The sequence below is a fragment of the Camelus dromedarius genome, chromosome 8 (assembly GCF_036321535.1).
Source record: "Camelus dromedarius isolate mCamDro1 chromosome 8, mCamDro1.pat, whole genome shotgun sequence".
Taxonomy (NCBI): Eukaryota; Metazoa; Chordata; class Mammalia; order Artiodactyla; family Camelidae; genus Camelus; species Camelus dromedarius.
In genome coordinates, this window is record NC_087443.1 from 78,301,908 (window position 1) to 78,315,174 (window position 13,267).

Below are 13,267 nucleotides of genomic sequence, written 5' to 3' on the forward strand. Positions count from 1 at the left end.
AAGACTTTATTTGTCTTATTGAACTATAGTTGATTTACAATGGTGCTTTACAATGGTAGTTTAGGTGTACAGAATAATGATTCAATTATACATACATATGTATCTTCTCTTTCAGATTCTTTTCCATTATATGCTATACAAGATAGTGACTATAGTTCCCGGTGCTGTACAGTGGGTCCTTGTTGTTTATCTGTTTTACATGTAGCAGTGTTATATGTTAATCCCAAACTCCTAATTTACCCCTCCCCCACATCTCTTTCCCTAAAGGGAAGACTTTAAATTATAAAACGCATTTTCCAACATTTCCCTCATTCGATGACCTCTGCAACCCAGTGAGACAGGCTATAACCTGATTCTTCTTGGACAAACAAGGAAACTGAGGTTCAGAACGATTTAGTAGGTTCCTCAAGGTCACACAGCTACAAAGAGGCCGAGCCAGAACTCAGAGTCAGGCCTTCTCATCCAGGTCTGGAACTCTGGCCATGGTCCCAGCCTCCTCTCAAAGTCATTACTACAGCATGAGAACACACAGCACTCGTAGCCCACTAAATCCGCGTGAAAGTCACATCAGCGGGAACAAGTTAAAGACATCTCGCTATTTGATGTCATTTCTGCCCATAAGAGACGCAGAAGCTGCTCTTAGGGATTTTTTTTTTTTTTTTTTTTTTTTTTTTTTTTTTTTTTTATGCTTCAGGCAGTTGTCTCGACTTGGCTGTTCAGACTAGACCCGAGCCAGTCCCTTCTGCCACCCTTTCCGGGATCTCTTTCTTACTGGGCCTCCGTAACCAACGACTTGGCCCTCAGCTGTGTTGAGTCAGAACGGGGGTTGAAAAGCACTTGAAGGGTGAGCAGAGACAAGAAAAAGAGACGGAAACATGTGTCAACTTGGAGAGGAAGTTTTAGGAGGACCATCTATTACAGCTGAATAACTTATGCTCCAAGGAGCACACTTTCCCCACGAAGCAACTGGAAGCAAAACTTAACGAACTGAGTAGACAAAATCGGACATGTCCAGATTTTAGCGGCAAACCAGGCATTCGATTTTTCTAGATAATTCAGTGGAGTCACTGATCTCTATGGGATCATATTATCCCTGCCAAGAGTTACAAAGATGAGTGTTTCAATCATCGGCTCTCCTCATTATACACTCCACTCTCTATATTGGAATTTTAAAGTATGGAACAAATTCAACATACGCTCCTGGAAGGCTCATATGAATGGAATTCTGTTGACACCTCTGCTGGCAGAGGAGCAGCTTCTGGGAGTGTGGGCCGGTCTCGTTTCCCAGCTGTTCTCATTTTGCCTCAGCCAGAGGGAGATGGGAACAGCTGATGGCTTCACCCCCAAAGCCCAGCTTGGCCCCATCACCAGCACGTCTCACCCCTGCAGCTGCCAAGGCAAAGACTAACATGCCAGCGGGAAAGCAGCTGACTCGCTTTTCTGACCCAGTTTGTGGAGTAGTAATAGAAGCCGAGAATCAGGGTACCAGGTGGGTTCGACGCCTTTCTGTGCATCTTTGGGATCCACTCCCTCTACATGCCAGGAGGGGAGCGTCTGTGTCTGTTTTTCTCACCATCACATCCTTAGCCCCTGGCACAAATCCAGGATTAAACGGATAGATACATTGACAGGCAAATATACTGACTTAGAGAATCAAAGAATCCACGCTGGAGACTTCCAGTCCTGAAAATGTGCAGAACTGAACTGATGCAGATAGAAAACCTTCCCACTACAAACACATAAAAATGTTAAATAAAATGTGACACTTTTATGGCACATACATAACTAAACTAGAAAGAAAGGAAAGGAAATTACCAGGATCCATAAATAAAAAGGGAATTCATAGCCAGTGCATTCAAACACTGCCAATGCCATGGAAATCCAGTAGACCCAGCAGATACCGGCCTTCAGTCTAGGAGCTGTAATTTTAATGACAGGAGGTATGACCTGGAGCACAAGAGATGCAAGAATGGAGATGAGATCCTTTCAGAAAGCCAAGATTCTGCAGGACTGTCCTTCCCAAGTTCAAGGGGCTAGAAATACTATACCAAATGTCCCAGAGAAACTGCAAAGTGGCTATGTTTATCCAGACGGCCTGTGACAGGCAGTCTCCCAAGAGAAATCAAAACTTCAAGCCTTTGCCACGTGGGTGTGGAGACCAAATTTACAATAGCCATGTGGTGTAAAATTCCTAAGATGAGAAATGAACATACTCTGCTGAGTAAAACCCTTGAAACACCTGTCATAACTAAAACCCTGTTATCCTGGACCTTTCTCAATCCAGGGTGCACAGCACTCTCATGGAGGGCATAGTGGTGGAAGGGAAAAAGCTGAAAATGAGTTCACTATTCAAACCTGCAAGGCATTAGGAGAGTTAATTTATGATAATACAGGTTCAGTGCCCTAGGAGATAGAGTTAATAGAATAATCTAAAAGGGGTAATAACATATGAATCCAAACATTTTGAAGACTAGAAGAATACATAGAAACCATGATGCAAGATGGTAAAGGGACATTATTCTTAAAGATCTATTAGGTTTAAAAAAGAATGAAATAAAGCTTCTATAAATGAAACAGGCATTGGAAATTGCAAAGTAAGTCCACAGGCCATTTAAATAGGAATCCGGAACTAGACACAGTTCAGGAGAGAATTACGAAATGGAATTTAGATTTGGAGGCATCGCCCGGAATGTCAAGCAGGATGATAAAGGGATGAAGAGCAGTTAGAAACAGGACGGCTGAATGATAAGGTCCAACCACAGATTAAAAAGTTCCAAAGGAGATCACAGAGAAAATAAGGACAAGACAGTAATTGAGGCAATAATGACTGGGAACTTTCTGTAACTGGTTGGCCTCAAGGAGCACGGCAAGGCCAGACATACGTAAATTGAAAATGAATCCATGTCAACAAACATGGCAATTAAAGTACAGAACCACAAACAGAGAGCAACCTTAAAAGCAACCAGAGAAAAAGGGCACGTTTAGTGCACGGGAACAATCATTAAACTAAAGGACTCTCAACAATGACAGCAGAGGCCAGCACGCCTGTTAAAGGACAGTAACTCTCAGCCTAGAATTCTATGTACAGCTAAGCTAACAGGTAAGAAAAAGAGAAAACAAGCATTTTTCAGGCAGACGAATACAGAGGATTCACTATTTAAAGATCTTCAATGCAACACTACTTGGATAAGAGGCAAATTGAATCCGGGAGGTGGAAGAGGTTTGCAAGAAGCGATGATAAAAAAAAAGGGGGGGGGGCACTGATTACATTGGATAAATCAAAATAAGCTTGTTCTACTAAAAACAAAAGCAAAATCTACCACTACCTCCCGATGTTTTTTTTTTTTTTTTGATGAGAGATGTGCTTCAGAATGGAAGAACTAAAATGCGAGGCAACAATAACAACAAATGGGAGGCGTGATGAAAGGCATGGAAGCATTCTCAGCCGGTGGTGGCGTTTAGGAGGCCAGAGTCATTGGCTACATGTACACCTTATTAACCGGAAGTGCAATGTTAAAAATTTAGCAGTGCCGCTAAAATTGTGGGAATCGAATATAGAACCTCTAAATTTATAGAGCTGGGAAGAACATAGAGAACAAAATGGAAGAAGAGTTCAAAAACATCAAAGGTTATGATGCATGTGAAGGAGTGGAGTCAGTTAATAGGAAGCAATTACAAAGTTTTTAAATTTCGGCATACTTTGTTTATAATAGACACGTGAAATATAGTGACATGGAAAATTTGCAAGTAAAGAGATAAGAAAAGATATACAAGAAAAATACTAACCAAGAGAAAATATATCAATAGTAATATTTGCCTTAGACACACCTGAAGTTGTACACAGTTGAATGGACCCAACAAACTACCCTCAAAATGTATGCTGCAAAAACTGACAGAATTATAAGGAAAAATAAAAAATCCATGATTGTATTAGATTCTTATAACCTCTCAGAAAAATACTGAACAAGAAATATTAGTCATAATATAAACTATGACATCAGTTAACAAGCATAATCTAATTGACATATTTAGAAACATACATACACAATACTTAGAAGATATACATTATTTTTAAACACAAATGTAACTTTTACAACAATGAACCATGTATTAGCTCATAGAGAAAAGTTCAAATGTATGAGAGTTAATAAGCCACAGATCACCTTCTCGGACACCAGTGCAACAAAATCAGGCATCAAGAACCAAGAGTTACTAACCTTACTCAAGCACTTGGAAAGTGAAAAACAAACACACTCACATACACACCAATCAAAACATGTGTCTAAAGAACTAAGCACTCAAAAAATCATAATGCATGTAGTAGACTATTTTGGCCTGGATGACGATAACACAAAACTAAAAGCAAACCTTGTGTGAAACAATGAAAGCAGTAACTGGAGGAAAATCTTCAACTTTTGTGAATATAACAGAAGGACGATTGAAAATGAAAGAGAATGCATAAGAACTATAAAGGAAAAAACAAAAATTACCATCATTTTTCAGGTGATAATTCTCAGAATTTCTATGAAGTTGGCTCACAAACGATTAGAACTAATAAAAATCGAGCGTGGTTGCCGAATTCAAAATAAAAGTACAAAAATCATCCATTTATACTGAAAAAGGAAACATCGATTAGGACTTTTTAAAAAGATACAATTCCACAGATAAAACAAGGATACTCATGAGCTGGTACTTGTTGAAGCTGAGTTATAGACACATGGGTGTTCATTATGTGAGTCTGTCTACTTTTGCATATGTATAAAATTAGCGACATTAATATTTTTTAATTAAAAAAAAGCCATTCCATTCAGAATAACAACAAATTTAGTAGGTACTTAGAGCAACTTGAAATGTATCTTGATAAGATGTGCAAGAACTTCAGAGAGAAAAAATATTTAACGTATTGAATAATACTAAATATATACATAAATGACCATATTTATGGCAGGAAGCTTTGATGTCATGAGAATGTCAAGTCTCCCAAAATACACAAACAGTTCATGCAGCCTAATACGAAAAAAGGTAACCAACCCAATCAAAAACTGGGCAGAAGACCTAAATAGACATTTCTCCAAAGAAGACATCCAGATGGCCAACAGGCACATGAAAAGACACTCAATATTGCAAATTATTAGAGAAATGCAAATCAAAACTACAATGAGGTATCACCTCACACCAGTCAGAATGTCCATCATTAAAAAGTCTATAATAATAAATGCTGGAGAGGGTGTAGAGAAAGGGAACCCTCCTACACTGCTGGTGGGAATGTAAATGTGTGCAGCCACTATGGAGAACACTGTGGAAGCTCATTAAAATACTAAGAATAGAGTTACCATATGATCCAGCAATCCCACTTCTGAGCATAAATCCAGAGAAAACTCTAATTCAAAAAGATACGTGTACCCCAATGTTCATAGGAGCACTGTATACAATAGCCAAGACATGGAAGCAAACTCAATGTCCATCAACAAATAACTAGATAAAGAAGATGTGGCATGCATGCACACACACACACACGCACACACACACACAATGGAATATTAACTCAGCCATAAAAAAGAATAAATAATGCCATCTACAATGTGGATAGAACTGGAGATCGTCATTCTAAGTGAAGTAAACCAGAAAGAGAATGACAAATGTCATAAAATATCACTTATATGTGGAATCTAAATACAATGATACAAATGAATTTATTTACAAAACAGAAATAGATTCACAGACACAGCAAACAAACCTATGGTTACCAAAGGGTAAGTGGGGTGGGAGGGAGGGATAAATTAGGAGACTGGGCTTAACATATACACACTACTATATATAAAATGATAAACAACAAGGACCTACTGTACAGCACAGGGAACTATATTCAGTATCTTGTAATAACCTATAATGGAAAAGAATCTGAAAAAGAATAAAACTGAATCACTTTGCTGTACATCTGAAATTAACGCAACATTGTAAATTAACTATACTTCAATAAAAATGGTTTAAATATTGGGAAACCATTGGTAATGGTAAAAATGGTTAAATTAAAAATGGTTTAAAAAATAAAAATAAAAACTACTTAATAAAAGATAAATATAACACAGACTCTAAGTCCTGAGGCAGGCTCCCAAGAAAAGTACCGAAAACCCCCAGGATTTAAGAAAGCAAAACCAGGTTCTCAGATGACATTCAGACTCATGAGAAACGCTTCAATCCTATCCTGGCTTTAATCACAAATATAGCAAAACACAAAACAAGGAGTCTTTCCATCAAACTGAAGGCCAGTGTACCCCACGCCCTGCCAAGGGAAGACGAGTCAGTGTGTATCAACAGTTCTAAGAACGGATCATCCAAAGGGATTGGGGAGGCCAGCGCTTCCAGGAGCAGGTCAACAGATGGAAGGTCCGGAGTGAGTCCAAGGAGGCTGCCCAATTTTTTAAGCAGCTGCCTAGCAAATGAGCTCTTAATGTCACCTTGGGATGACATCAAAGTTTAAAGGATACAAAATATCAATATGATACTGAATTATCTGCTTCTCCATCTCATAAATCAGATGCAGGCGAGGTACACTGGACATTAAGTAAGGCACCAGGAAGCAGGGTGCATGCAGAGTGAGCTGGAGGATTGCAGTGGGAGCCTGCAGTTTGCATGATACTCCAGGCCCTCATTTCTACAGGCAAATAAAGTTTATTCGAACTGTATTACCGTATTGTTTAAAAGAAACTAAATTACAATCTCATTGCTATAGATGTTGTAATTACTTCAGAAATAGAGTATATAGATCACAAAATGTGAACCACAGCTAGGCAAAGACCTGGTCTCCATCACGACACAGCCTAGAGATGGCCGGCATCTGCTGCTTAGCAGACACTCAACAGCCTGAAGCTGCGGTTTCTTCCTCTGTAGCCTGAGGTCAATACCAGGGCCAACTGCAAGCTTCTCCCACGAGGACCGAGTGAGACAGCGCATGCAAAAATCCTGCCACAGCTCCTGGCACCAACACACTCAACAAATGCCGTTTTAAGTAACTGTGTGCTGGTATGAAAACTTTAGGTTTAATAAAATACTAAACAAACACATATAAAGAAGCAGCTACTACAAATGCAGATAAACTATTTCCCAAAACACTCAGTATAGATTATATCAAGTTCACGCTCTCAGACCCGGAGAGCTGATAATTAAAGAACAGTACACACTACAGAGCTGTTCCAAACAGCTCTCCGTGGGCACACGGCCAGGGAGCTATAGGGCTAGCTGTTCCGAACAGAAGCAACATCTGAAGATGTTTCTCACACCTGTCTTTATAAATCAGAGATACTGCAGGAACCATTTAGCTTAGAAAGGCTTCTGGAACATACTCTGATACAAAAACAACAACAACAAAAAATTCTTTTTTTTTTTTTTTTTTTTGCAACTGTAATGAGTTCATTACAGCATCTTCTACACCAGGAAAAAATATGTTAGCTTCTCTAGATGATGTAGTTGGATTCCTTAAAAAAAAAAAAATCCTTTACAGTTTCCACAGCTGCAACATCTATCTCATTAGGTATAAGCTGATTTTGAGTATTTATAGATTTTTTAAAGAAAGTTTTGAAACATTTAAAAATGGATGTAATTTTTGTTTCCATAAGGAAGAAATAGAAATGGCCAAATGACAAGTGAAAGAAAGAAAACACGTCTGTATGTGGAGTGTGGTCATAAAAGCGTGGGGCGACTTTTAAAGGCACATGGCAGACCCGTAGGTCAGCACTCCCTCCTGAAACCCTACAGTACAAATAATAATCACAATAATAATAAAAAAATAGGAGAAAAAAATAACAACAGGTAAGAGAAAGCAACAAAGCTTTGGAAGATGAAAGACGAGTGGTTACCTTCTTAACAGAGGAAAGAGAGCTGGAACCCTGTCGCCTAGAGAGGAGGGAATCCATCAAAAAGTGAGATGCAAGAGGAGAAGCTTGGCAAGGCTCGGGAATGGGAGGCACTAGGCACCTCTGACAGTCAGTACAGCCTGGGCTGAAGGACCATCCAAGGAACAGTTAGAGCTATAGGAAGGTTGCAAAGCCAGCACAGGTGGGTGACCGTCCCTTCCACTTCATCAGAGAGGAGCTATATGTTCTGGAGACACTGAAACAGAGAAGTTCTGTATGCAGGCCCTCCATGCAGAGCTGAGAATGAGGAAGTGCTAGCAAAGGGCCAAACTGACAGCAAAAGGATTTTTAAAAAGAAAAATAAACAAAGCATTTTCATAGGTGAGACATCCACCTTAACCCTGTTCCCTACTCAATTCACAAACCCCATAGTGAGGCTTAACTCCTCAGCAGGAGGTGGCGAGATTCTTCTTTGGGGAAACTGACCAACCCAAGAAAAAAGACACTCAGTGATGTATGGAGGTTCCCCCTAGCAACGTGAAGGCCAACCAAGTACTAAAGCCATCCTTGAAGCAGACAGAAGTTTCAACCAGCAAATGCCTTGTGATTAAATACAGACAGACAGCCAAAATACAGACATTTGAAGAAAGTCAGAGACTACAACAAATGGGGGTGGGGGCAGGGTCTGAGAACTAACAATGAGAATAAAGTGAGTGAAACAATGTTTAAAAAATAAAATTAATACATGCCAAGAGTTCAGAGAAATCTTGTATCCATTATTTTAAAAGAATAGAATCTTATGGGGGAAAGGAACATTCATAGAATAAGAAACATTTCTTGGAAATTAAATATATAGTAGCAGAAATAAACAACTTGAGTGGCAGGGTTGGAAAATGAAATTAAACCAACTCACCCAGAAAGCAGAACAAAATAAAAGAGACGAACAATAGTGAAGACAATTAGGGGATGTTTTCAGAAAGTGGGGACATTCAGCTAATCGCAGTTTCAGAAAAAGTGTGAGAAAAACAGTGAGGAAAAAATCATTGAAGAAATGATAAAAGAAAGTACACTGGAACTTTACAGTGTGAGTTTTCAAACAGAAAGGGTCCATGGAGTTGCTAGCAGGACTACTGATAAGAATTTAGCTAAGGCTTGTCATCACAAAATGGGGAAATACTGAGGATTAAGAGACGATGATAAAGCTTTGAGAAAGAAAACAAGGCTACATTTAAAGGATTTACAGTCACTATGCCAGCAACTTCCCAAGCAGCAATGGGCATAGAGACAATGAAGAAATGCCTCATTAAATGCTGAGGAAGTATGATTTCCACCTTGAAATTTTATTCCTAAAAAACCTAGCAATCAAAGATGATATATACTACCACTTTGAATATATATATATATCAAAGGTGGCATATATTATATTGCTGGTTTGCATATATATATATATATGCATGCAAGATATGGCAGACACATGTTCCAACCTTCTTTCTTACTCATAGAACTCTGTTTTGTTTGAAACACCAATGTGTACAATGAAAAATATTCACTTGTCTATCTTCCCGTGCAATGAGCAGTGGCCCTGTGTCACAGTCTAGCCAGGAGAAAGTCTGCTACAGAATTTTCTGGAAATTCTTAATTTCCCAAGAAATAGATGGGGCTGACTCTGCCTTTTGCCTCTTCTGCCTTATCACTGCCTAGAATGCAGATATAATGCCAAGATGTGCAGCAGCCATCATGAGACCATGAGTCAGTAGGCATAAATGCAAAAGTCAACATGTAATTATGGCAGAAACAAGCAAAAGTAAGAGTCAACATGTAATTATGGCAGAAACAAGCAAAAGTAAGAGCTGGGGGTCCCTGATAGTATCAATGACCCAATATACCAGCTGCTACACTGCTTACTTCACAAATGCTTGTTAGGAAGAGGTTAAAAAAAACCTGCTGTAGTCAGGTTTTCTGTTATCTGCTATGGAAAGTATTTAAACATTCCTTACAAGTTATCAAAGTTTTATCTCCCACATGCCCTTCTCAGGAAGTTACTAAAACATGTGCCCCACAAAAATAAGAAATAAACTGAAAAACAGAAAGTTACGGTGTTCAGAAAACAGGTGGCCCAACACAGGAAGGATGTTTCTAGCATCTTGGTAATATGGTAATCCTGAGACAACAGCTCAAATGCCTGCGTAAAAGTAAGCAGTTTATACTAGAACAAAAAGAAAAGGGTTCCAAGAGAGAAAGCAAGAAAAATAATGGATAGATTACCCAATGTGTTTGATCATGTCGAAAGGAGTTTACTAACTGTCCCAGAGAGTTTGGAGGTAAAGTAGAGATTGGTACACAGGAGACAAAGCAAAACAGTAAAAAACAAAAACAAAGCAGATATTAACTCTAGGAAAAACAAAAAGTTGAAAGAGGGATGAAATGGAATTATAGAACATCCTATGGCTCAGTCATAAATAATAGTTGCTTCAAGGTGCAAACACTAAAAATTGGGTTTTTTAAAATAATTATGACAATATTACATTGGAAAGCAGGAAAGAAGAGAAGCTCATGTGGCTGGAGTAGAGTGAGCGGGGGAAGAATAAGGGAGATAACAGAGGAAAACAGGCATTAGGTTATCCAGAGGTTTGGATTTTTCTTAAGACCCATAGAAAGCCACTGGAGAGTTTTAAACAGGAAACCAGCATGATCCAACTCATGATTGAAATTGATGACCTTGGCTGTGGTGCTAGGAAGAGTACATTGTGCAGGGACAAGCGGGGAAGCCAGCGGACGAGTTAGGAGGCTACTGCCCTGGGAATAAGAGGCTTCTGCAGAAGAGATAAAAAGAAGGAGGAAAAAGAGGCCTAGGTTGAAGAAGGCACACTTTGAAAATGGGGGGACGTGGGGAGATGGGAACACATTTTGGAGGTCGGTGGCTTAGGGAGGGGAAGGGGAGACTCAGGGATGATTTTTCTAAGTGTTTGAATGAGGCATCTGGGGACAGAATGGATTCAGGAACAGAGGGTTTGGGAGGTCAGGTTCTGTTCTGGATCCACCAGGGCTGAGAAGCTACGGGAGGGTACCAAGGAGGCAACTGCTCTGGGACTCACTGTAACGCACAGAGATAAACCCCCAAATATGCTTTGCCTTCAACAAGTAGTAATCCCTCCCTTTCTCTTGCCAACACAAAGAAATGTTTCATTATATGTTTGGATTTTTAAGCAACCTCAGTGCTATGATTTGGTGCACTGATGGATTTAAGACTTGATACTGAGAATCCAAGGATAAACAAGCAGTGAATCCTGGGATATGGCAGCATGTAACCCACTCTAAATGTATAGGCCTAACCGGTTTTCTATTTTGAGTCACATCTATCCTAAGGAAAAACCCTCTCTACCAAAGCTGCAGTCATAAACTAATAAAAGCCTTTCCTCTATGAAATAATTTCTCATTATTAGCTTGATTCTGTAAACATTTTCCTCTAAAAAATTACTGTCCATGCTCAGTGGACTTCTGTTTATGTGTGCAGACCATGTGCCAAGCGAAAGATCACCTCGGGCACACTTTGAGATTCTGTTTCAGTTTTTAAAAAGTTCTTTCTCAATAAATATTCAAAAGGACCAATTTGTACAAAAGTCTTTCAAAATACTTTTGACTACTATTATTTTCACTTGCAGGTCATAGAGTTACTTAGCTAAACAGCAGTATTCTTTCTTGTTTTTTTTCACTGTTTCCTCCTTGCTTTGAGCAATCCTTTTATTTAATCATTCATTGCCAAGTTGGTCTTCATTGCCGCGTGGATTTTCACGGGGTGGGTGGGGGTGGCCACATTACAGCAGATGCGGTGGGGATGAAGGAGGGCAGTGGCAATTGCAAATAAAACATACCATAAGGTGGTAATGGTTCGTGATTGAGGCCAGTTGTTGAAAAGTAAATGCCTGTTAAATAGAATCATAGAAATTTAGAACTGGAAGCCAAGGCAAGACTTTCATTGATAGGCCGACAGCGCCTCTAGCGGCAGAAAGACGGCGGCGGCGGCGGCGGCGGCGGCGGCTGCGGCGACCGGAGGAAACTCCGGATTTTTTACAAAGGCACCTGCTGTTTGAGTTCTCATTATGCAAAAACGAAGGAGCCACGGGTGCCCGATTTTAAGAGGATGCAACGTGGGGAAATCTAGATCTCTAAAACTGCTGTAATAGCCACACTTCAGTTTAACTTCGGAATGAGCCGTCACTTTACACAAGCGAGATTATTTAGCCGAGAAAATGACTGACAGAGTGGCGGGAGACAGAAAAATGCTGCTCAGGTTTGGCCTCCACGGACAACTGGGGAGCGATCCAAAGAAAACGAGAAAAGTAGGCGAAAGAGTCAATTTTAAAAATGGAGAGCGCTGTGCGACGCAGCAGACACACCTGCGGAGAAGGGGCTGGCTCACCTGCGTGGTTCCTGTGCGTCCCCCAAGTGTATCCGCGGGGGAGGCAGGGGTGGAAAGGAAACCTCGTGGAGGGTTGACCCGGGGCCTGGGGTGAGGGGATTCACTAAGGGACTGGGTGAGATGACCCGACGCGCATCATCCCGGGCGACACGTGTAACTGTCAAGGCAGAGAGACACCGTCGCAAATGATCCCCGAGAGGGGAGGACACGCGGGAGAAGCCCCAAGTCTGTGCAACTCGGACTAAGCGCAGGCGGCTTCCGGGCCCCGAGCCAAGTGTTCCCTCCTCCCCCAGGGAATTGGCACCTGGTGGGGGCCGGAGGGAGAGGGGGGTCCTCTCTTGAGCTGGGAGCCCGAGGCCCCCGGGCTCGGTGGCAGCGCCCCCGCGCGCCGCCTGGCGGGGCAATCCTGCCACTCGGTGTCCCCCGGGTGCGGCGCGAGGTGCCCCCGGAGGGCGAGTCCCCAGCCGGAGGATGCCCCTGAGCGGCAGGCGGGAGGGGAGAGCCAGGGACCGGCAAAGGAGCCGCCTGGGCTCTGGAGACTTACCTCGGGCCGTGCGTGGCGCGAGCAGAGCCCCGGCCAGGGCGAGCAGGAGGGCGCGGGCGGGGGGCGCGGGCGGCGGGCGCGCTGCCATCGTCGCCGGCCTTCAGTGCAGCAGCTCTCGGGGCCGGGCGGCGAGCGCTGCACCATCCCACGCGGGCGCCGGGCGGGGGCCGGGCGGCGCGACCCGAGGGATTTCCTGCTGCAGGGAGTCAACTGCGAGCCCCTCGCGCAGTGCCCGGCCGCTGAAGAGCTAGTTTAGGCTTTCATTTTTTTAAAAGAAAGTTTTCCCCGGCGTGTGTGTGTATGTGTGTGTGCGTGCGTGCGCGCGCGCGCGCCGTTCTGGCACGAGCCGGCCTTGACCGTTGCAATAAATGAGCAAACTGTCCGAGTTGGCCCGGGGACGAGGAAGATCGTTAGTGAGAGAAGGCAGGCCTGTGAAATGGATCCACGGCC

General features: G+C 42.0%; 1 protein-coding gene across 1 annotated transcript in view; it reads right to left on the reverse strand.

The window, feature by feature from the left end:
• ADAM12 (ADAM metallopeptidase domain 12) overlaps window positions 1-12,905 on the reverse strand; it is a 324,566-nt gene extending 311,661 nt beyond the window's left edge. The window contains exon 1 of the mRNA XM_031461975.2: window positions 12,818-12,905. Coding sequence (XP_031317835.1) covers window positions 12,818-12,905 — 88 coding nt within the window. The remainder of the gene's footprint in view (window positions 1-12,817) is intronic.
• Window positions 12,906-13,267: the final 362 nt, after the last annotated feature.